Source organism: Narcine bancroftii, chromosome 5, assembly GCF_036971445.1.
Source record: "Narcine bancroftii isolate sNarBan1 chromosome 5, sNarBan1.hap1, whole genome shotgun sequence".
NCBI classification, from domain to species: domain Eukaryota; kingdom Metazoa; phylum Chordata; class Chondrichthyes; order Torpediniformes; family Narcinidae; genus Narcine; species Narcine bancroftii.
Window position 1 is genome coordinate 62271193 of NC_091473.1, and position 25522 is coordinate 62296714.

At 42.9% G+C, this 25522-nt stretch overlaps 1 protein-coding gene across 2 annotated transcripts in view; it reads right to left on the bottom strand.

The window, feature by feature from the left end:
• Positions 1-1876: 1876 nt before the first annotated feature.
• The window catches only part of LOC138763438 (2-5A-dependent ribonuclease-like), an 88307-nt gene continuing 64661 nt past the window's right edge, over positions 1877-25522 (bottom strand). For both annotated transcript variants that reach the window (XM_069937576.1, XM_069937577.1), the window contains exons 6-7: positions 18775-18914; positions 1877-4440 (exon numbers count right to left, since the gene is read on the bottom strand). In XM_069937576.1, the coding sequence (XP_069793677.1) occupies positions 4263-4440; positions 18775-18914 (318 nt within the window). In that variant the 3' untranslated portion in view covers positions 1877-4262. The remainder of the gene's footprint in view (positions 4441-18774; positions 18915-25522) is intronic.

A 25522-nucleotide genomic window follows, 5' to 3' on the forward strand; every position in this document is an offset into this window, starting at 1 on the left:
CCAACAAGATCTGCATCTATTTTCTGTTACTGAATTAACTCTTTCCTTGACAAAGAGAAATCCTCACTCTCACAATGACCCTGTTCTTTCAAAAGAACTTCAGAAGTACTGGGCAAATCTCTAACAACTGGATTTTCTTCAGCTGTCATCATTTTCTTAGTCACAGACCTAGTTACCAGACATGCAGGATATATCTCACCATCCTCTCTAACCACATCCTTACTAGGCCGATTTGTCAATCTTAAAACTGGCCCAACCTTATCCTCTGCCAAATCATTCCCCAACAAAAACGAGACACCCTGCATGGGTAACTTTGGAATTACTCCTACTACAACAGGTCCACAACAATGACTGAGCAGCCCCAGTATCTCTAAGAATTTTAACTAGAACCTGTGGTTCTCCCTCCTTTATTGAGACAAAGCCCCCTGACACAAAAGGCTTGAAAACATCCATGAGCTCCTGACCAGGTTTGGCACCTCTGCTTTCCCTAAATTCCACTGTTTGAATACATGCTTCTGGTAAAGACTAGACAATTCGCAATTTCATGACCAGGTTTCTTACAAAAATGACATACAAATGCAGAGGTTCTGTCCTTTCCTACCTTTCCCTCATCTTTTCTTTTAACATTTTCTCCAGACATTATTTCAGGCCTACTATCCTGCTCCATACTAATCTTATGAGTAGGTTTATTAATCTGTTCCACATTAGCTCTCTGAAAATGTCTGTTATTCAGAGCAAAATTCGTCTGTTAATCAAGCCACCTATTGCCATGTCCCCATGTCTCTCTCATCCAGGTATAATTTAATCTCCTTGGGACACACCTTTTAATTTCCTCCATTAATATTAATTCTCTCAATCTGTCAAAATCATTATTTATTCCTTTTGAGGCGCACCACCGGTCAAAACACACAGATTTCTTCAGAGCAAAATCCATATATGATTGATTCCATGTTTTCACCAAACTCCTAAGTTTTTGCCTATATGCCTCTGGAAGCAACTCATAAGCTTTCAATACTATTTGCTTAACAGTATCATAATTTGCCACTTGCTCTGCATTCAAGCTAGAGTATGCAACTTGTGCTTTTCCTTTCAATACACTTTGAAGCATAAGAGGCCATTTTTCCTTGGCCTTCTTGAGCTCTCAGCAACCTTTTCAAAAAGCTGAAAATATGTATCCATATCTCCCTCATCAAAAGGAGGCACTTGATTTACTTCTCTACAGCCATAAATCTCTCCCCAGGAGTTACAGCTCTTACCTTTATCTCCATTCTTAACTTCTCTAATTGAAACTGTCTGTCCCTTTCAGCTTTTCCTCTGCCTCGTATATCTTTTTTTCTCTGTCTTCTTGCACCCTTAATTTCTCCAATTCCAATTGCAATTCAAAAGATCTTTTCTCTGGAAAATTTTCTAAGTCCTCTTCAACAAATTTACCTTCACATATAATATTTCACTATAATCCTCTGTATTTGTACTTTTCTCATCCAATGTTCAGCAATTTTCAGTGCCTTAGAAATAACCATCAGTTCCTCTTTTCTCATGTTCTGCAGCTGATGGTTGTAACCAGAATGTATCCACATCCATTGCTGCTGTTTTTCCAGACACCAGCTTTAAGTTCGCTTGCAAAAATTCCAGACACAATAGCTTGCAAACAAAAAACCAAATCAACTAATAAATCAATGTTCAAATCCTAAACGACTAACCCCCATAAAATGTAACGGAATCCCGAGGACCCCCAAAACCCAGCAGCAATAGATATGCACCACAACACAGGGTTACTTAAACAAAAGTAGTTTTTAATTATATTTGAACAAGAAAAAAGAATTAAACTTTAACTTATTACTTAACCTACCTAACTACTTAATCCCCCCACCCCCCACCCCCATACTAAGCGCAGGTGTGTGTAATGTATATTTAAGATTAGAAAAGTTCTTTGGCTCACAGTCCAATCTCACTGTATTGTGCACAGAAGTTAGCATTAACAAAGTTCACCAGTCTTTGGTGCTTAACAGGCAAATGGTTACCACTCAGGAGGGTTCTTGCTGGTTTTTAGAGATTCCTTTTCCAGGACATCCGCAACTGAATCCTTCTCAATCAGTCTTGCTGACGAAACTTGCCCCCTTCAGGGTTCTCCAGATGATCCTCTTTCTTTCAGGTCACCTTTCACACCGCCAGTCTTCTCCATTGACCAGGCAGCCTTCCAAAGTTTGCCAGCTTGTCCCTCTGGAATGGATTTCTGTCTCTCTCCTCTCTGTTTCACACCCTCCCTCTCTGAGAGCAAAACTCTTCTCCTCTGCCCTCAAAGATCACGTGCTCTCCCAGGCAAGCTGCTGTCGATATTTTGTTGCCTCCTGCAAAAAGCATTCTGCAAAAGTCCTGGAAATATTGTGTTTTAAAATGTGTGTGTGCAAGCTGCTCTAACAATTCCTCCCAAACCACCTCTAAATACTCTATCACAGAGGAAATAAGTTTGTGGGTGTCCAATGAACAAGAAGTATCTTGCTCAAACCAACAAGAACCTTTCTGAGCGGTAACAATTTACCTTTAAGCACCAGAGCCTGGTGAAAATTCATAAATGTAAAATTTTGTGCACAGTATAAGAATTGCCTGATATCATATAACCATATAACCGTTTACAGCGCGGAAACAGGCCATGTCGACCCTTCGATTCCGTGCTGGTCACTTGAACAACTCCACTAACTCCCCCCTCCTGCTCTCCGCCCATAACCCTCCAATCCCTTCACATCCTTGTACACATCCAACCTTCTCTTAAATGACAGAAGGGAGCCTGACGCAACTATCTCTTCTGGAGAAGATAGAAGTGAATTATTGGACTGTGAATCAAAAAACTTACACATTACATATATGTGCCCAAAATACTGGTGATGTATCTTTACCTTTGCTACATAAAGGCACTGTTTGACCTGCTGAGTTTCTCCAGCATTTGTGTGTTTCTTCACTTAACCACGGTGTCAACAGAATCCTGTGTTTTACCACCATACACGTGTGCTTAGAATTAGAAAAGGGTTAAGTTAATAGTAATAACTTAAAACTTGATACTCTTTTTATGTTTAAAGAAAATTAAAAGCAACTTTTGTTTAAGTAACCATTTGTCTTGGTGAATTTCTATTGCTGCTGGGTTTTGGGTCCTCTGGGCTTGTAACACTGTGCTGCAGTATTCTATGGAAGATCCTCAAGAGTCCCAATCCAAAATGGTAGCACACAAGCTCTGCATCCAGATCTCGAGAGGCATGGGCTTCAATGGAGCAGTGGACAGGTGCAGGGCACCAGAGTGGGAAAACACCACCTCTCGACAACTATGAGAAGAAGCCTGGGAGAGGACCCTACAAGGTAGGAGACAACTGAGGGGCTGATACAGGTTGTTCCAAGACCGGCTTCTGGGAGCCAGGTATTGGGACTGGGATTCGTGGGGACGCATTTTGTGAGCAAGGCTGCTGAAAGGCTTTGGGCACTGACAGCTTCCTATTCATATCAGAGATTCAGAACTGGGAGCGAGAGGGTAATGGAAACCTAGAGCTCGGGTTCACCACTGGACAGGAGGCTGAACAGCTATCAGAGGTTATAGGTCCTCTGGAGATGGTGGGATCCATGAACACTCAATGTTTCTGTAGGGACACTTTATTTCACTCTTTATAGGGATGCTGAACTAGTGGCATCTCTGTGTACCTTTAAAGGACAAACAAAAGAAAATAAATGTTTGTAAACAAGGAGGCTGGAGATCCTAAAGAACTAGATCAACTCACAAAGTACTGGAGGAACTCACCAGGTCAGACAGCATCTGGGGAAAGCAATAGGCAGTCGACATTTCGGATCTGAATCTGTTATAAGAAAAGCCAAAAAACAAGGTGGGGTGGAAGAGGAAATAGCACAAGCTTGCAGGTGTCAGGTAGATGCAGGTGGGAGGGGGAGTAGAGGGCTGAGGAAAGATGCTATCTCATAGTAGAAGGGAAGAGGTGTGGGGAGTTGGAGGGAGGAAACTGTGGATGAAAGGCCAGAAGAGAAAGGAAGGAAGGGAGTCAGACGTATGAGGAGAAGCAAGGGGGGGTGGGGGGAGAGAAATAAAAGAGAGCTGGGGGAGGCAGTTACTGTAAATTGGAGCCCATTAATGATGCCATCTGTTTGGAAACAATTTGGCCTCCAATTTTCAAAACAAATTTTGTGTACATTGCAAAAAAGAATCTTAAATCTTGATCAAAAGTTCTCTGGCTGAACAGCCTTTGAAGTGCGTGATCCTGTTTGATAGTTCAACCATCCTGTGCAGAACTGCCTAAGCGAGGCGCCAGTGGGGGCTGAAGTTGCCTTTGATCATTTGGAAAGTGATGCTTCCATTCAGTGTCCTTCAAAGCATTGTAGATCGAGATGATGAAATCAGGAAAAAGTCCAAGACAATATTTGTCTGGTTTACCAACTATATTCTTGATGCTGAAAAAAAAAATTAACAAACACATGGTCACAGAGCACAGGGCTGGCTCTTCAGCGCAACTCATCAATTTGGCATTCTGGGGTCATCCCATTTGCTTACATTTGGTCCATTTCCTTCTAGCCCTTCCTGTCCATACACCGTCCTCATGTGATTTGAATTTTGTAATTGTAACTACTTCAAAAGATTTCTCTGGCAGCTCGTTCCAGATGCAGACCACACTCTGAATTAAAAGGATGACCCTCAGGTTCCTCTTAAAACTCTCCCCTCTCACCTTAAACTATGCCCTCTAGTTTTAGATTGATCTACATTAGAAGATAGATTGTGAGAAATTGCTTAATCCATGCCCCTCATGTTTTTACATGCCCTCAGCCATCTATTCTCAGGGAATAACAGAAAACAATGAACATTTTAACACAGTACAGGCCTTACGCCCCATGATGATGTGCTGACCAAGATCACCTCCTCAGCAATTGGGGGAAAATGGTGGCCGTAGAGGTGTAGTGAAGTTGGCGATCTCCCCGTTAAAAAGATTAGAAAAGAGAAGTTAAAACATAGAAATCCCCCCATAAGAATCCACAGAACAGCTACTTTAGAAAGCAGTGAAGAAATGGGGAAAAGTAGCAAGAGGAGAGAGTGAAAAGAACTTGTCTCGTGGCAGAGAACGAAATCAAAGAGGCACCTTTGCTAAGGATGGCAATGGCCGCGAATCAGCCCCTGAGTAGGGGCCTTCCTGTTGGGAAAAGATCACGCAGGAGGAGGAGAGCGAGGCCACTCTGAGAGAGGCTAGCCCAGAAGGTGCCCGGAGAAGACTGGAATCAAGGTGGCAGGAGCGCCATCAGGCATGGGAGGTTTGGCAGCTCAAGATGGAAGAAGTTGGGCGGGATGGAGAGGGCAGCAACAGAGGTAGCGGCTACAATGGCACTGATGGGGAGCCTGGAGGCTTAAGGTAAAGGAAGCCGGGCCAAAAAGGAGAGGGCGACAATATCATCAACAATGGGAGGCGCAGAGACGTAAGTGCAGTGGAGCCAGCCCGAGGTTGATATAGCAGCGACAACAGCGGGTGGAGGGAAGCCCAAACACGCGAGCCTGGGGAGTAAGGCCAAGGCAGAGATGGCAGTGATGTCGGCAGCAAGGGTGGAAAGGAGCCCATGGGCTGGGAAGAGAAATACCAGAGAGAGCGAGGACTTGCCTGGTAAGGCCGCTCCAACCGACAGGTGTGAGGATGTCTGGTTCGAGGCGTCGGATGGCATCCGAGGTGTCAGGCCTGGTGGACTCCAGGGAAAACGCGGCCAGAAGGAGATCGGCAAGAAAGATGTGTGGCAGGGGCTGCCTGGAGTCGGAAAATGAGGTGGAGGAGGAATAAGAAGAGGAAGAGGAAGGGGGCAAAAGAAAGACAGCATATGGAAGTCGAAGACTGATAAAAGAGGCAGAGGGCTTGATGCTTTTTGCCAGAGAAATTTTGGAGGCCATTGGTCAAATTAAAATGACTGAAGACACTGGTGGCAGACTAAGGGGCAATTAAAGAAAGGCTGGATAGCTTAACGGAAAGAGTAATTGAAACAGGAGAGAATTGAGAGGGTGAAGGGAAGATTGGATAGGGGAGAACAAAATGGCTATATGGGAAGGAGATAAGATAAAGATGTGGGAGAGGATAGACATATTAGAAAATATTAATAGGAGGAACATGATTAAGATTGTGGGGAGTGAAGGAGGGAAGAGACACTGGAATTTCTGCAAAAGTGGGCTTCGGATATACTAGGGAGGGAAAAAAGAGGAAATAATTTGGAAATAGAATGGGCCCACCAGTCTCTCGTTCAGGGCCACATCAATGACCATGTTCTATCCTGGTGAGACTCCTGCGCTATCAGGATAGAGAGAGGCTTTTGCTGGTGGCGACAGTAGGGGAAAAAGCAAGGTGGAGGGGGTCAGGTGGAATATGAAGGGTCTTATGTCTGGGTTGATTAAGAGGAAATTGTTGAAGCACAGGAGGAATTTGAGCCTGCAAAAAAGAGCTTGAAACAAAAAGGAATGGAGTTTGCCCTAATTCACCTGGCAATGTAGAAGATAGTAAGGGCCAAGAAGGTTTTTTTAAGGATCCAAAGGAAGCAATGGACTTTTTAAGATCCCTGCCACTGCTTCAAATGTAAATAAAGGAGAAAGAGGGATTTGGGCGAAGAATGGATTGTAAATATTGAAAGTGTGAGGACTACGGGAATGTTAATGTTTAAACGGGATTGTATATGTTAATTAAAGAAGAGATATGGGGAGCTCGCAGAAAGGGAGGGAAGTACAAATGGATGATGGGTGCATTGAGCACTTCTCAAAATAGGCAAGGGTTTGGCACCAATAGCTTGGTTATTGGTGCTGGGGTGGTTAAAGGTAAATGGAGGGGGGGGGGGGGAGGGTTTTTTTCTGGTGGGTTTTTAGTTTTGTTTTGGAATGAGGATTTTAGTTTTGTTAACTTGTTTGGTTTTTGTTTGGAGCACAATCGCCTATGCCAAGGATCTACGGAGCAGAATCAGGACGGAGGCTAAATATTGGGACAAGAAGGAGGAGGAAGGGTATAATGGAATGGTCCGGGGACAATAGATGCCAATTAAATTGGTGAGTTTTAATGTAAATAGGATAAATGTATCGATCAAGAGAAAAAGACCCTTGGCTCACCTGAAAAAGATGCAGACGGGAATAGTGTTTTTGCAGGCGACCCACCTTACAGAACAAGAACATTTAAAGTTAAAGGGGGGTGGTTGGGTCAGGTGGCAATGTCCTCCTTTGATTCTCGGACTAGGGGAGTGGCCATTTTGATAGGGAGGAATTTTCCAGTAATGGTCAAGGATATGGGCACGGATTTGGCAGGGAGATTCGTACTTTGGCATTGCCAAAGTACTTGGTTCACTGGACATTTATGAATATTTACACCCTGAATTTTAATGACAAAAAATTTATACAGGACATATTTCTGAAAGTATCAGAAGGGTGTGAGAATGTTTTGATTAGAGGGGATTTTAATTTTTGTTTCGATTCGGTCATGGATAAGTCAGCAAAGAATGTAACAGCTAAGTCTACCCTAGAATTTATGAAAGAACTGAATCTTATAGATATCCAGAGAAGGCTGAATCTGAGAGAAAGGAATTATTCCTTTTCCTCAAGACAACATGATTCCTACACTAGAATTTATTTATTTTTGACGTCAGCCCAATTGGAAGGTAGGCTAGTGGAAACTTAGTACACGCCACGGCTATTTTCGGACTACTCTCCCTTGACTTTATCCATCATAATGCCAGATAAACAGGCCTTGATGTATAGACAGCCATTAGTAAAACCAGAATTTTGTAACTTTGTTAGGGCCCAGATAGAATTGTTCTGTGAGACAAACTGCCTTACTACTGAGGATACCTTCTTAATATGGGACACATTAAAGGACTATTTAAGGGACCAGGTCAAAGGATATACCAAAAGCATCAAAAAGGGGCACAAGAATGAGTTTAATGCCTAGAACAGGAAATAGCTCAATTGGAAAAGGATTATCAAAGAGTGGGAACAGAAGAAAAATAGAGGAATTTGGTGAATAAAAAGCTCAAATTTAATATATTACAAATATATAAAACAGAAAAGTTGATTTTAAGATCTAGACAAATGTATTATGAATTAGGGAAGAGGGCCCACCAAATCTTGTCCTAGCAGGTGAAGACGTAAGAGGCCTTGAGAACAATTAATGCAATTAGAACAGGGGAAGAAAAGATTTCATATATACCAAAAGAAATAAATGAATATTTTTCAAGAAATTGTATAAATTGGAATCAAGGGGTGATCCAACCTAATTGGATGATTTCTTGCTTTCATTGAGCTTACCAAATTTGGATCATGAAGAGTGAAAGTGACTGAGTGCCCCTTTCTCTAAAGAGGAGATAGCATGGACTTTGAGCTCTTTGCAGGCTGGCAAATCACCAGGGGAGGAAGGTTTCCCTGACATTTTATAAAGAGTTCAAAGATCTGCTAATGCCCCTTCTTATGCAGGTGGTGGATCAGGTGGCAGAGACACATACCCTCCTGGAGTCTTTCTCAACAGCAATCATCACAGTGATTCCCAAAAATGCCAGGGACCCATTGAGCCCCGCCTTGTATAGATCCATCTCATTATTAAACACAGATTATAAAATCATTGCAAAAGTATTAGCTAATAGGTTCGCAGAATATTTGCCAAAATTATCAAATCCAGATTAAAATGGATATGTAGAAACGAGGCAATTAACAAACAATAGTTAGATCCAGGAGTGGCCCTAGCTCTGGATGGGAGAAGGCCTTTGACAGACTGGAATGGGACTTTTTGTTCAAGGTACTGGAGAAGTTTGGATTCAGTCAACTGGATGAAGACACTTTTCCATAAATCCCAAGCGAAAATTATTACAAATGGGCAGATGTCTCCAGTGTTTCCATTGAGTAAGTTCAGTATGTCTCCAGCACTGTTCATATTGGCAATTGAGCCACTGGCGGAAGCCATTCAGCGAGATTCAGACATAGGAAGTTCAGGTTGGGCCAGGTAGACCACAAAATCAACTTTTTTTGCTGATGATGTGCTTGTGTATTTGACAAACCCCAAGGGGTCGTTGGCCAGCCTGAAGACCACACTGGAAGATTATGGGAAGGTCTCAGGGTATTAAAGTAAATCTGGACAAAAGTGAAATTATGTCTTTGACAAACAGGTATTATAGACAATATCAACAGAGGAGTCGATTTAAATGGCCGCAAGAAAGCATTTTGGGATAAAAATAAAGATTTACGTAACATAAAAACTAATCTTCCTTTGTTCCAGAAGATTGAGGAGGATCTTGATAGATGGAGGACTCTGGCTATAACACTGGTGGGCAGAGTTAACTGTGTCAGAATAAAGGTGACACCAAGGCTCCAGTATCTTTTTTCAATTGTTATCCATTTTATTGCCCCGGGGTTTCTTTAAGACACTTGGTGAATATGTCAGAAGGTTCCTGTGGAATAGTAAGGTGGCTAGAATCTCCATGGAAAAGTTAACATGGGATTACAATTTTTCTTTGGGGGGGGTGGTTAAAATAACCAAATTTTTGAAATGTATTATTGGGCAGGCAAAGTTTATTGCATCACTCTTTGAGGGAGGGCCACCACCCGCGCCCCACTCCCACACTTCCTGGGCACAAATTGGACTACATGTGATAGGTGAAAAAATAGGAGAATTTATATATAAATGGGACACTAAATTAATTTCAAAGAAAACCGATAACCCCATACTAAAGCATATACTTCACATATGGAAAAGAATAAATCAATGTATTGGATGGAAGGTGGAGATATCTCCTAAAACGTCTTTGACCCAGGACAAATTAATAATCTTGAATCTGGGTAATAAGATCCTGGACACCTGGTCCAGAAAGGGATCAAGTGTATTGAGGAATGTTACAAAGGCAGGTCATGTCATTCGAGCAGTTGAATGACAAATATGGTTTTGTGGCGACCCACTTAGCAGCAAGTGAACTGGCTCCCAAAATGCTGTGGAAAATACGGGAAATTGGCCTGCACCCAACATAGGTTTTTATCTGAGCTGATGGCATCACTGATGATGTCACTTCCTGTCCACGTGACAGAAAGAGTGATGTATATAAGCCCAGCATGCAAGCCTGGAGGTGTCAGTCTTGCACTAGACTCCACAGCATGTACATTGACTTCCCCGTATATACATCAACTCGACAACGTGTACAGCAATTCCACAAAGTGTACACTGATGTCTATAGTAGCTCAGTATAGAATACTCCGCTACATTGGTGACCCCAATAGTCCAAACGATTTGGGCCCCAACATGAAAAATATTTCTTCAATGCATGCCGTGGCTCTGAAACTGCCAATGTTTTGGACTTCACAACCACATGTATGGTTTAACCCAGCAGAAGCCCAATTCCATTTGGAGCAGATAACATCTGATTCCATGCGGTACTACTATGTAGTAAGTGCCCTGGATTTTCTGCAGCAGCCTCTGGAGGAGGGCAAGTATATGGCACACAAGACTCTGCTCATCCATGCCTTTGACCTCATGACATGAGCAAGTGGCCCATTTACTTCACTTGGGACACAGGACCTGTACCGCGCTCATGTTCAAGCAGGCTTTCTTGGAGCAGTTGCCAGAAGATATTCATATGCTGCTGGCTGATGAGGATTTCAGTGACCCATGGGGAGTTACGGCCCATGCCTATGGTGGGCTAAGCAAGAAAGCGTGACATCCGTGGGACAGGCCTCAAGATCCTGCTCACGGCAGCAGGACTGTGCAACTCCAACATTAGAGCGGCAGCAGGGTTGATCAAATCTGTTGTTAGACTGCCAATTGGCCAGGACACAACAGGACGAAGATAGTATCCATTGGTGTTTCTACCATCAACGATGGGGCGCAGAAGCTCGCCGCTGCTGACCTCCCTGTACGTTTCAGGGATATGCCAGGGCCAGCCGTCACTAATGTCTGGGATAGACATTCTGGCCAGTAATTCTTGGTGGATACAGGGGCTGAGACCAGTGTGCTTCCCCCTTAAAGTGGTATGTGAGTGGAACACACGTAACAGAAAACCTGGGCCATCATTGAAAGCTACAAACTGCAGTACTATCCAGACATGTGGCACGCGTAGAATCCTGCTTCAGTTTGGCAATACTAAGTTCACGTGGACGTTCACATTGGCCACAGTCACACAACCGCTATTGGGAGCTGATTTTCTCAGAGCACATGGCTTGCTGGTTGATCTAGAGGGATGAAGGCTCATTCATACCCACACTTTCCAGACCTTTACCCTAAGTGAGGCCAAGCTTCCAGCCTCGCGTTGAGACCCCATAACTCTTTCGGACAATGAATTTGCCAGGTTGTTTGTGGAATTCCCTGTAATAATTACGTCACAATTCACCTCGGCGATACCGAAATATGGGGTGCAGCAAACCAAAGGGCCACCGCTGCATGGCCAAGCTCGCAGGCTCCCTCCAGATAAACTTCGTCTGGCCAAAGAAGAGTTTGAAAGGATGGAAGGCATGGGTATTGTACAACAGTCCAATAGCTCCTGGGCCTCCCCACTCTATATGGTACCCAAGGCTGCAGGCAGATGAAGACCCTGCGGCGATGACTGCTGGTTGAACAAGTTTACCACACCGAATCGCTATCTGGTACCACATTTACGGGACTTCAAGTCCAACTTGAAGGGAGCCCATGTCTTTTCCAAGGCAGACCTGGTCTGGAGGTATGAACAGATCCCGGTCCACCTGGATGACACTCCAAAAAAAGCTATTTTTATACCCTTTGGCCTTTTTGAATTCAGAAGGATGCCGCCCAGATTTTCAAACATTTAATGGACAGAGTAGGACGCAATATTGACTTTACCTTCATATACCTAGAATACATACATCGCTAGCTGCAGTCGTCAGGAACATCTGTCCCACCTGCACTCAAATGAGCTTTTCACTCATTTGAATGAGTTTGGGCTGACCATCAACCCAGCCAAGTGTCAATTCGGGTTAGTGACCTTCGACTTTCTGGGTCATAGAATCAACAAGCGTGAACCAAAGCCACTACCAACAAATGTTGAGGCAATCTCAGCACAGTTAAAGGCCTCCAGGAATGGTGAACTTTTAGTGCTGGTTTCTACCATCAGCGGTTCGCAACTTGCGTTCCCTCTTCATCCTTGTGTCAGGCAAGCCAAGGAAGCACTGGCTCATGCTGCATTGCTGGTCCATCCAATAATGGATGTTCCAACAGCCCTGACAGTGGATGTGTCCAGTATAGCAGTAGAAGGAGTGCTTGAACAGTACATCAATAGGCATTGTAAACCATTGACTTTCTTTAGTAAGCACCTAAGACCACCAGAACTCAAGTACATGCTTTTGATTGAGAATTGTTGGCACTGTACCTAGCTATCAGGCATTTTAGGTATTTTCTAGAAGGCAGGCATTTTACAGCTTTTACGGTCCACAAGCCACATACATTTGCCTTCAGATGGTATTAGATAAGGTATCAGATCCATGGTTGGTTCGTTGACAGAGACATTTATCATATATTTCTGAGTTCACGATGGCCATTGAACACATCTCAAGAAAGTCCAACGTAGTAGCAGATGTGCTGTCTCGCCTGGCCATGCAATCCGTGCAGACCTTAACCCAATGGTTCTCAACCTTTTTCTTTCCACTCACATACCACTTTAAGTATTCCCTATGCCATATGTGCTCTGTGATTAGTAAGGGATTACTTAAAATGTTATGTGAGTGGAAGAAAAAGGTTGAGAACTACTGCCTTAGCCCAAGGCGTGGACTATGTTGCACTTGCGAAAGCACAACAGGCAGATGACGAAATTCTGCATTATGGAACAGGAGATTCAAACCTGCAGCTGGAAGAAATTCCGGTAGGCTCAAGGGAGCTCAAACTCCAGTGTGACGTATCTATAGGTCATCCTACCCCAATCGTTTTGGTGGCCTGGAGGCAGCAGGTATTTGATGCAGTACACGAGTTGGCCCATTCATCGATCTGAACGACTGTCCAGATGGTAGCAAACAGATCTGTGTGGCATGGCCTTCAAAAACAGCTCAGCAATTAGGTGAAGACATGCACTTGTTGCCAGACATCCAAAGCAACACCTGAAACCCCCACTACAATCTTTTGAGCCGACGTATCAGAGGTTTGACCATGTACACATGGTCATTGTAGGCCTCCTAACGGTGTCATGTGGTTCCCATTTTATTCTCCCTGTAGTGGATCGGGCCACGTAGTGGCCAGAGGTGGTTCCATGACTACCGACACCTGCGCCATGCCCCTCATTTCTGCCTGGATAGCACATTTCAGTCTTCCGCACACATAATGTCTGACAGGGGTGCCCAATCCATATCAAGCCTGTAGTCAGCAATGGCCATCCTGCTTGGTACCAAGTTGCACCACACAACTGCGTATCACCCACTATCCAACGGACTAGTAGAAAGGTTCCACAGGCATTTGAAAATGGCCCTTATGGCACATCTGCAGGGACCTAACTGGATTGATGAATTGTCATGGGTATTCTTGGGCATATAAATGGCACCTAAGGATGATGTAGGTGCCTCATCATCAGAGCTGGTCTACAGCACAACACTGATGGTTCCAGGAGAATTTGTATCAGAATCACAAGGACGAGAGGAGATGCCCGCAGCAGTCCTAAGCAAGCTCTGTGAGAAGCTGGGTTCTTTAGTACCCATACCGACATCTCAACACAGTCATGCCAGTTCCTGCAAGTATGTTTTCATACAGAGAGGAGCACAATGAGCACCATTTCAGCATCTATATAAGGGTCCCTTTGAGGTACTAAAAGATGCAATGGTTCGACATACATTTTTGACATCGGAGGTAAAGACTGCCTCAAACCTGCCTCTCTGGATCTGGACGGAGCAGTTATGGTTCAGGCACCTGGCGAAGAGGAAGGCCACCCAAGCAAAAAAAATACAGACTTTGGGGGTCCGCAATGGGATTGGCGGTTCGGGGGGGGGGGGGGTGGTTTACGTGGCAAGTCACTTACCAACAAGCAAACTGGCTCCCACAATAGTGGACGTGCTGTGAAAAATACAGGAAATTGACCTACATCCAACACAGGTTTTTAGTCGAGCTGATGACATCAATGATGATGTCACCTTCTGTCCATGTGACAGAAGCAGTGATGTATATAAGGCCAGCATGCAAGCCTGGAGGTGTCAGTCTTACACTAGACTCCACAGTGTGTACACCGACTTCCCTACATATTCATCAACTCGACAACGTGTTCAACATTTCCACAATGTGTGCATCGATGTCTGTCTATAGTAGCTCAGTGTAGAATACTTCACTACAGTTTGTCTAATAGAACATTCTTCTGCTATCTGCAAATAAGATCTTTCTTAAGGGAAAAATTAGGATCGTCTATGGCCCTACCTAGATGTTGTAATGTGGAGATTCTACTTCGACAGGGGAATATGTGTAAATATGTTCCAAAGAGCCCGAAGCCAGGCTTACACAGGTTGAAGAAGAGATGGGAGTTGGACTTGGACACAACAATCAATGGTGGAAAGACCAGCGAGTATGACTGAGGTCATTAATGCCAGATACATATTGGTGCAATACAACGTCTTTCACCAGCTGTACCTCACATCACAAAAATTACATAAATCAAAGCCAAAAATTTCAGAAATGTGCTTTAGGTGTGGTGTGGAGATTGGAACCTTTGTCCACTCCACCTGGCTGTGTACAAAAGTGAGATCCTTCAGGGGGATATTCTGAAAAAAAAAATTATGAAGTTGGATTTTCCACAAGATCCAGAGTTGTGCATTCTGGGAGATATTGGGGACGTGAGTTTTAGATTGTCCAAATACCAAATTTACCTTATGAAAGTCACCATGTCGATAGCCAGGAAGTGTATAACCATTAGGTGGAAATCCGACTCCCAATTAAATATCACACAATAGAATATGGAAATGCAGAATGCATTCCCTTGAAGAAAATCACATACAATCTACGGAGGAAATATGACACATAAGTTAAAGTGTGGTAACCCTATTTGAAATACATGGGCACGCAGATTGACTAGTTCCCCCTCCCTTTGAAATATGGACACTATAAAAATCTGTCCCAGCAGGGAAAGGAGTGGAGTTAAGAAAGTGGGGCATGGTGCAATTTTTAATTTGTTTTTTTTTAGTTTTGTTTTTCAGTTCTTTATTTTTATTCCTTACCGTTGTTATTTAGTTAGCTAGGTTGTTTTTTCCTTAGGTTTTGGTGGGGGCTGTGAACTCCACTAGTATTTGTATAATGATATGTTTGGGGCAAGGGAGAAGCAGGGGAGGTTAAATACAGACTCTGGACATTATATGAATGTTGAAAAAGATTGTATTGGCTGTTTGATTTGCTCTGAGTCTATGAAAACCAAAATAAAATATTAAAAAAACCCACTCAACAATCTAAACCTGTCCTACTTCACACCCATAATCCTCTATTTTTCTTGCATCCAAGTGCCTGTCTATGAGTCTTTTAAATATCCCTATTGGACCAGCTTCCACCCATGGAAATGTATTCCAGTGACCTACTACTCACTGTGTAAAGAAGAAGCCTACCCTTGATGTTTCCCCTAAACATTTTTTCCCTCACCTTATGCAGATGTCCTCTGGTATTTGCTACCATCACCTTGGGAATAAAATGCTGTCACGATCTTGCAGACCTCTATTGTCACCTCTTACCCTTCTTTGTTCCAAAGAAAAAAAAACCCTAGTTCTGTGAACCTTGCCTCGTAAAATACATTTTTCAATCTAGTTTCCTGGTAAATCTCTACTGCACCTCTCCAAACCATCTACACCCTTCCTGTCTGAAGCAACCAGAACTAGAGCTGAAACATTACCTTATAGCTCTTAAATTCAATCCCCTGACTAATGAAGGCCAGCACCAGAAGCCTACTTAACTACCCTATCACCTGCACAGCAACCTTAAGAGATCTGTAGACCTAGATCCCCAAGGTCCCTCTGATCTTCCACATTATTAAGAATCCTGCCCTTAAACATGTACTCTGCCTTCAAGTTTGACCTTCCAAAATGCATCATTTCACGCTTATCCAGTTTGAACTCCATCTGCCACTTCTCCACCCATCATGCCTGTATCCTATTGTAACCTACAACATCCTTCAACACTATCCACAACACGTCCAACTTCCATGTCATTTGCAAACTTACAGACACATCCTGCCATTTCTTTGTCCAGATCATTTATAAAAATCTCAGAGCAGGGATCCAAGAACACATCCCTGTGGAACTTAATTAGGCACTGACTTCAGGCATAATATGCTCAACCTACTACTGTTTTCTGTAGGCAAGTCAATTTTGAATCCGCTCATTGAAATTTCCATGACTTTCTGATGACTCATGACTTTTGTAATGAGTCTCTCATGGCGGACCTTGTCGTATGCCTTATTAAAATATATATGCACATCTACCGCCCTACCTTCATCAATTTCTGATGCCACTTCCTCAAAAAACTCAATTAGGCTCGTGAGGTATGACCTGTCCCTCACAAAGCCATGTTGGCTGTCCCTGAGAAGACTATGCTTCTCTAAATGCTAGTAAATCCCATCCCTAAAAATCTTCTCAATAGTTTGCCCACCACTGACATAAGACTCATTAGTATGTAATTCCCAGGATTCTTCCTATTACCTTTTTTTAAACAAAGAAACTACATTTTCCATTCTCCAATCCATGAATAAATACTGAGATGATCCTAAAAACCCAAGCTCATCCTCTTAATTCTTCTCTGCAGCTTGACCACATCTTTCCTGCAGCATGGTGAACAAAGACAAATACAGTACTCCAAATTGAGCCTCACTGTCTGATACAAATGCAACCTGACCTCCCAACTTCTACAGTTGTGTCAGTGTGGGATGGGAACTGCTCCACCCAAGACCACAAGGATACTGCAGGGTTGCAAACATGGATCATGTCACTATGCAAACCAAACTCCCTTCCATTGACCCCATCTACACCTCCCTCTGTCCCAGGAAAGCTGCCAACATATTAAAGGACTCATTCCACTTCTTCCATCAGGTAGAAAATAGATGAGCTTGAAAACACCAACCTCAGATTCAAAGACTTTCTTTCCTGCTATTAGACTCTCAAATGAATGTTTCACTAGTAACAGATGACAGCCTTGCACTGTTTAACTGTACTTTTCTCTATACTAGTGGTTCTCAATCTTTTTCTTTCCACTCACATACCACTTTAAGTATTCCTTCTGCCATAGGTGCTCTGTAATTAGTAAGAGATTGCTTCAGGTGGTATTGTTGGTGGGAGGAAAAAGTTTGAAAACCACTGTTTTAATTTTAGCTAATTGACTTGTTATGTGCATTGTTTCATAACTCCAAAGGAAAGGGGCCGATGACAATTTTTCTCATGCAAAATATTTCAGAAACAATTGGGTATAGAGCAGTGATTCTCAACCTTGCCTCCCACTCTCATACCACTTTAAGGAATCCCTTACTAATCACAGACCACTGATGGCATAGGGATTCCTTAAAGTGGTATGTGAGTGGAAAAAGGTTGAGAACCACTGCTATACATCCCACCTCTGTCTTTGTAACAATATATCCTGCACTTTGACTCACTGTAATTCTACACCCTGCACTCTAACTCACTGTAACACTGGATTCTATCTTACTGTAACACCATGTAACACCATGCTACACTCTGACTCAAGTAACACTCCATCTGCCCTCTGATTCGCTGAAACACTCCATCCTGCACTCCGACTCATTGTAACACTCAACCCTGCATTCTTTGCCGACGACATCACAGTTGTCGGCAGAATCACAATCGGCAATGAGGAAGCCTACAGGAGGGAGATAGATCAGCTCGTTGAATGGTGTAACAACAACATTACGCTCAACATTAGCAAAACCAAGGAGATGATTGTGGACTTCAGAATGAAGTCAGGGGAACACGATCCAGTCCTTATGAGGGCTAAGTAATGGAGAGGGTCAAGAACTTCAAATTCCTGGGTGTCAACATATCTGAGGATCTGTCCTGAAGTCTCCATGTTGATGCAATCACTAAGAAGGCTCGCCAGTGGCTATACTTTGTGAGGTGACTGAGAAAATTTGGTTTGTCACTGAAAACTTCTACAGGTGTACTGTGGAGAGCATTCTGGCTTGTTGCATCACTGCCTGGTACAGAGGTGCCAACTCCCAGGACAAGAATAAACTCCAGATGATTGTTAATTTAGCCTGCAACATCACAGACCCCAGACTTCACTCCTTCGAGGACATCGACATGAGACAGAGTCTTAAAAAAGCAACCTCTCTCCTCGAAGACCCCCACCACCCAGACCATGTCCTCTTCATTCTGCTACCATCAGGGGAAAGGTACAAGAGTCTAAAGATGAGCACTCAGCAGCATGACAGCTTCTTCCCCGCTGCCATCAGATTCCTGAATAATCATTGAACCAAAGACATTGCCTTACCTTTCGTACACTATTATTTTTTATTTATTGTAATGTTATAAGCTGAGTAAGTAAGTTGGTTATAATAGGAATGTTTGCACTACGATCCTGCCACAAAACACCAAATTTCATGACTTGTTCATGACAATAAATTCTGATTTTGTTTCTTTAATTCACTGAAACACTTCACCCTGCACTCTGACTCATCGTAACATTACACGCTGCACATTTATTTTATTATTACACTACCTGCTGTACTTAAATATTGGCGGACCCAGAGAGCAAACAAAACACAATTTTTCATTGTATCTCAATATATGCGGCAATAAGCAATTCAATTAAAAAATATCAACTGACTGGCACCAGTTTCTCGTACCTCTCATCCTTCTCGTTGAAATGTTGTGTCAGATTTCTTATAAATTTCAGGAGATCATTGGTGGTGTCTTGATAAATCTTTTTGTTGGTTGGCTTCTTGCTTTGGCCCTGGTTCATGTCTTTCAGAACGTCCTGATCAATCTAAAGTAAAAGGAAATGAGATTTATCTTCTTAAAATAATTTTTATTGAGTTTAACATATAAGCATAAATACAGATTTGACACTTACATAATAATTCATTTGTATACAAGTAAGCATGCACAAAAAAAGCCAAAGAAAATGAGTAGATAAAACTACATCAATAATTGCTTATAATACCTCAAAATATTTAAATGAAATGATCTATGCAACCATGTTAAACCCATTTGTTGAAATAACATAAAATAAAGGGGAAAAAAAAGAAAAAAAAACCTACATCTAATTTAACCCCTCCCTCTAATCAAGGTTACCTTATAAACTAATTTTTAAAAATAAATAAATGTGGAACCAATGGTGCCCCCTGGAGAACAGGCAATGAACCATTGGAACCTACAATAATTGTTAATTCTTTCAATTATAAAAAATTCTAAGAATGGGTTCCACATTTTCATAAATTGAAACTTTCTATCTTTAATATTATATCTAATTTTCATTAAATAGGACATCATATTAGGACATTACGTCAAGATGATGCATCCCCTACTCATACTATATACGAGTAGGGGGGATGCATCATCTTTCCATTTCAATAAGATTACTTGTATGGCTATCAACATGGTAAAAACTAAAACTTTTCCCACAGGCAAGGTTCCAAATTAATCTTAAGAAATGTTGATAAAGGAGGAGTCACGTGATGGAGTAGTGGCCGATAGGAGAATACCAGTCCTCTCCAGAAAAGAAGGTAAAAAGTGAGGAAAAAACAAAGCCTCAGACACACAAATCACAACAAATAAACAATAAAGGTGTGGAGGAAATGGCACCAAAGAAAGAAAAGCCAAAAGCAACGGGAAGAAAAGAAGAAAGAAAGACGCCGGAAGAGAAAGGTGAAGGCCCTACCTGTACAAAAATGCAGGGACCCGCCGTGGAAAGAGGAGCCCACACCCCGAGGAGAGTGGAAACCCCGCAGGGTCACAACCCACCAAACGCAGGACTGCAAAGAAGGCTCACAGAGCCAAACAGAGGTGCGCAACCGTGCATGCATGAGGAATTGCGCATGCGCGATGCGCACGACAAAGACAACACCGACGGGAGCGGGGACCAGCTGTGGAGTGGAACTCTACAGCACGAACAGCTGAGAATGACCCAACAGCAGGGCTCCCAGCGGGAAGATACAGAAAGTAACGGGAATGGGAGGGCTGAGAATGAAAAAAGGAAGCCAGAGACATAACAGATAACCAGCCCAGAAGAAGAGGACCAACATCAAGACACCATGAAAAAAAACCCAACAAACTGAGACAAACAGCCCAACAAGAAAGTCAGAAGAGACACAGATACAAGGAAGAGAAGTGGAAGACACAAACCCTAGAGCAGACACAGAAGAAGGAGAACATCAAGCTCTGCACAGAGAAATAGAAGATAAAGTGAATGGACAGTACATAGATAAAAAAATTTTCAAGAATATATAGAAGCATTAAAAGAATGGCTGACATGAAAATTTAGTGAAATAAAAAGAAGAATGAAAAGTACAGAAGAAAAAGTGAGTAGATTAGAGCTGGTCATAACAGAACAGGGAAAAGATTAGACAAGGTGGAAGAACGAGAAACAGCCGTAGAAATGGAAGTGAACGACTTAAAAAGAAAACTGGAAGAAACTGATAAAAAAGTTAAAGAAACACAGGAGTTGTTAGCTCAGAAGATAGATATAATGGAAAACTATAATAGGAGAAACAATATAAAGATAGTGGGCCTTAAGGAAGATGAAGAAGGCAAAGATATGAAAGAATTTATAAAAGAATGGATCCCCAAGGTCCTGGGAATGCCAGAAATGCAGGAAGGAATGGAAAAAGAAAGGGCACACAGAACATTAGCCCCGAAACCACAGCCTCAACAAAAACCAAGATCCATTTTAGTAAAATTCCTGAGATATACGACAAGAGAAAATATATTGGAGAAGGCAATGAAAAAAAATGAGAAAAGACAAAAAACCACTGGAATACAAAGATCAAAAAAAAAAAATTTCTACCCAGACACAAGTTTTGAGCTCCTGAAGAAGAGGAAGGAGTTTAACGCAGCAAAATCGATCCTATGGAAGAAAGGCTATAAATTTATGTTATGATATCCAGTGGTGCTTAAAATAGTTATCCCGGGGCAGCAAAGCAGACTGTTCTCGGATCAGGAGAAAGCACGAGAATTTGCAGAACGCCTCCAAAACAGACAGAGAGATGAAGAGATGTAACAAGAACAAAGAATGACGACAAACTTCATATACAGAAGAAAAATAATGTATAAGTAAGAACTAAGGTGGGGAAGAAAAGGGAAGAAAGGAAGTAAGGGGGGTATAAAGAGGGTGAGCTTTGTTATATGTGAAGATAAAAGTCTTTTCTGGAGAGGGTTGGGTGGGAAAGAATAACAGTCACTGCGAAATAAGTTGACGCTTGCAAGCGGGTTCGCAATCCAAATGGAGAGGGGAGTTGTGGTTGCCCGGCAAGGGACAAGGGGCAACTCAGAGTGAGGGGGGGACATTTGGGGTTAAGGGAATTTTAGATGTGGGAATAGTGGAAATATTTTATGGTTTAGAAGTGTTGTCTTACAGTGCGTTCAAAAAAAGAAAACAGAAATGCATATGGGGGAAAGGTGATGATGAGGAAGCGGAAATGAGAGGTAAACAAAGTATGAAATGGCCATGTTGAACTATATGACTATAAATATTAACAGAATACATAACCAAATCAAAAGGAAGAGGCTGTTAAATTTACTGAAGAAAGAAAATATTGATATCGCATTCGTGCAGGAAACACATCTAACTGAAGTGGAACACAAGAAATTTAGGAGAGACAGGGTAGGGCACCTAACGGCAGCATCATATAATAAAAAGCAAGAGGAGTAGCTATATTAATCAATAAAAATGTACCAATCAAAATAGAGGAGGAAATAATAGATCTAGCAGGGAGGTATGTAATGATAAAGTGTCAGATATATTCAGAATTTTGGAATTTGCTCAATGTATATGCACCTAATGAAGAGGATCAAAAATTTATGCAAGATATCTTTCTGAAGATTGCAGATATACAGGGGAATATACTGATAGGAGGGGACTTTAACCTTAATTTGGACTCAAAGATGGATAAAACTGGAAAAAAGACTAGCAGAAAGAACAAAGTAACCAAATTTATGGTTAAATCAATGCAGGAAATGCAACTTTTGGATATATGGAGGAGACAACACCCAAAGGAGAAGGAATACTCATATTATTCAGGTAGACATAAAACATAATCAAGGATAGACCTGTTCCTGTTGTCAGCCCATATCCAAGGGAGAGTTAGGAAAATGGAATATAAAGCTAGATTGTTATCTGATCACTCAACCCTGTTGAACAACATCCATCAGAGACTCTTGGAGTAAGGGAAGCTCAGTATGCAGAGAGTAGTCGAGCTGGCAGGTATGCTGGAAGTGGCTTTCCAGAACATGGAGGCCTACTCGACCGACAATGGGGGCACCTTGTGGCTACCCCAGGTGCCACCATTTTGGGATGTGCCACCACAACCCCCTGCTACTCTAATGACCTGTCTATGGCAGCAGTACTCTGCGAATGCCTCCCACCACTGTTCCCCTGTCCCATCGGCGACTCAACTACAGCTGTGGTACATCAGAGGAAAGGCTGCCCAGCAAAGGATTCAACTTGCTCCAGCTGCAGGAAGAAGAGATACCAAGCCAAAGGGTGTAAGCTGAAACTACTTCCTAGCAACACCGCGTGCAGATCATAGGGGCTGCTGTCCAGAACACCGCCATCATTGGGGGCCAACAGCGTCATGTGCATACTGTGGGGGCCGCCATCTTGGATATTCAGCAGCACCACATGCTAGGGAGCGCCATCTTGAACACCGCCATCTTCCACAGCAGCGATTAGCAGCAATCTGACACTGGCTTCCCCCACACTCAACCAGGACAGCCCGCACCAGCTCGCCAGGTCAATGATGGACTTTAAGATAAACAGCCACTTGCCAATTTGCTTATTCAACAGTGGAAGTACAGAGAGCTTCATACTCCTGGACACAGTGCGGTTTCTTTCCCTCACAATATTGCCAATGAATCAGAATGTCTCCTTGGCCTTCAAGTCACACACGTTGGACATACGGTGCATAGTGACTCTAACAGTATGGGGTACAGAATATAAAAACTTTAAACTTTGGTAATGTCCAGTGTCACCTTAAAAGCATGACAATGGAGTTCGATGGGCCCCATCCACCCTTCTCTGTATATAACTGGCAATTTTCAAACCAACCATTGCGTTCCATACACCCTCCACAACACCCCAGCGTACATAGCCAACAACCCAGCCGCTAACCACACACAACCTGCAGGCTCTCCACATCTAAAATTACCGCCCCATCATTATTTGCCAACCTCACCCCTAACTGTAAACCCCTCGGCACTAAAAGTGCAGGGGACAGGGCCTTCATCCGGGCAGAGGTACAGCGCTACTCAAGGAAGGGATCATTGAACCCAGCACCAGCTCTTGGAGAGCACAGGTAGTGGTAGTGCAGAATGAGGAAAAGAACAGGATGGTCATCGATCACACTCAGACCATCAACAGATACATGCAATTGGACGCATACCTCCTCCCACACATAGCCGACATGGTCAACCAAATTGCACAATACCGGGTTTTCTTAGTAAAGTCGGCATATCATCAGCTCCCTATCCGCCCAGAGGACAGCCAGTATACAGGGTTTGAGGTGGATGGATGCCTCTACCATTTCCTGCAGTTCCCCTTCGGCATTATGAACAGTGTCTTGGTATTCCAGCTGCAGGCCACCTATCCGTACTGTTACGAGCCCAGAGCACCTAAAAACCCAGCAGCAATACATATTCATATTCACCAAGACAAATGGTTACTTAAAATTACTTAAAATTGCTTTTAATTATCTTTAAACTTGAAAACAGAATCAAACTTTAACTTATCACTATTAATTTAACTTAACCCACTTCTAATTCTAAGCGCATGTGTAAGTTCAGAAAAGTTCTTCGATTCACAGTCCAATCTCACTTCTTATTCCTTCAAGTTTACTGGTTGCTGGTAATTCTTATACTGTGTACAGAATTTAACATTTATGAAGTTCACCAGACTTTCGTGCTTCAATGGTTACCGCTCAGGAAGGTTTTTGTTGGTTTTCAGAGAGAGATTTGTTCTTCCTGGACACAAGCTGATCCCTTTTAATCAGTCACATCGGTGTCTTGCTGAAGAAACTTTCCCCATCAGGGTTTTCCAGATGATAACCTCTTTCTTTCAGGTCACCACAGAGTTCCTTTTTGTTTCTCTTATTTCAAGTGAAACATTAGGCAGCCAGTACTCTTCTCCTCTTGACCAGACTGAACTAAGCAGTCACAACCTGTCTTCCAAATTGGGTTTTCCACAAGCTTGCCAGCTTGTCCTATTCCAGTCCCAGCTGCTGCTGCTGACAAGCACTGCAGAACTGATCTCTCTCTCTCTCTCTCTCTCTCTCTCTCTCTCTCTCTCTCTCTCTCTCTCTCTCTCTCTCTCTCTCTCTCTTTCAGAGAAAAAGCTGTTCAACTCTCTCTGCTTGCAAAAACCACATGACCTTCTTAGAACAGCAAGCTGCACTCCAGACAGCCTGCGGCTGGAACTACTCCTCCGACCTCTTTCATCAGTTGCTTTTCAAAACAACAATCCATCAGTGAAGTCTCTTGGGCACTGGCTTGAGCAGAGCTCCAGTATTTTAAATGAGATTGGTTTTGAAGTGTTTGTATGTGACCTACACTAAAAAACCTTCCCCAGTTTATCTCCCAAAACATACCTCTATACAATACAAACACAACATGTTCTGTCACAATGTTACCATCTGCGGCTTCGACATGCAGGACTATGACGCCAACCTCCAGAAATTTCTCAAAATGGCCAAGCTTCTCAATCTCACATATAAGGCTGTGTGTATTTCACACAACCCGCTTTGCCATCCTTGGCTGTGTCGTTGAGAACAGAGTCATTGGCCCCTGGCTGCATGCAGCCGCTCCTGGAATATCCACTCCCCCACAACCTTAATGCCATGAAGAGGTGCCTTGGGTTCTTCTCCTATTATGTCCAATGGGTCTCCAACTATATGGATAAGACACACCACCTCGTCAAATCCACATCCTTCCCTCTGATGGCGGAGGCTCATGCAGCCTTAAATCGCATCAAGGCACACATTGCTATGGATGAATCCACTCCATTCCAGGTGGAAAGCAATGCTTCAGACTTCGCTCTGGCAGTCACCCTTAACCAGACAGGCAGGCCAGTTACATTTTTTTCCTGTACCCTGCAAGGCCCAGAAATTCAACACTCCTCAGTTGAGAAGGAGGCCCAAACCATTGTTGAGGCAATGCGGAACTGGCGCCATTACCTGACTGGTAAACGATTACTGATCATGTTTAACAATCAGTAGCAGGGCAAAATCAAAAACGACAAGATATTGAGGTGGAGAATTGAACTGTCCAACTAAAACTATGATATCTTGTACCGGCTGGGGAAACTTAATGAGCCACCAGACGCCCTGTCCTGTGGGACTTGTGCCAGCATGCAGATAAACCATCTACAGATCCTCCACAACAATC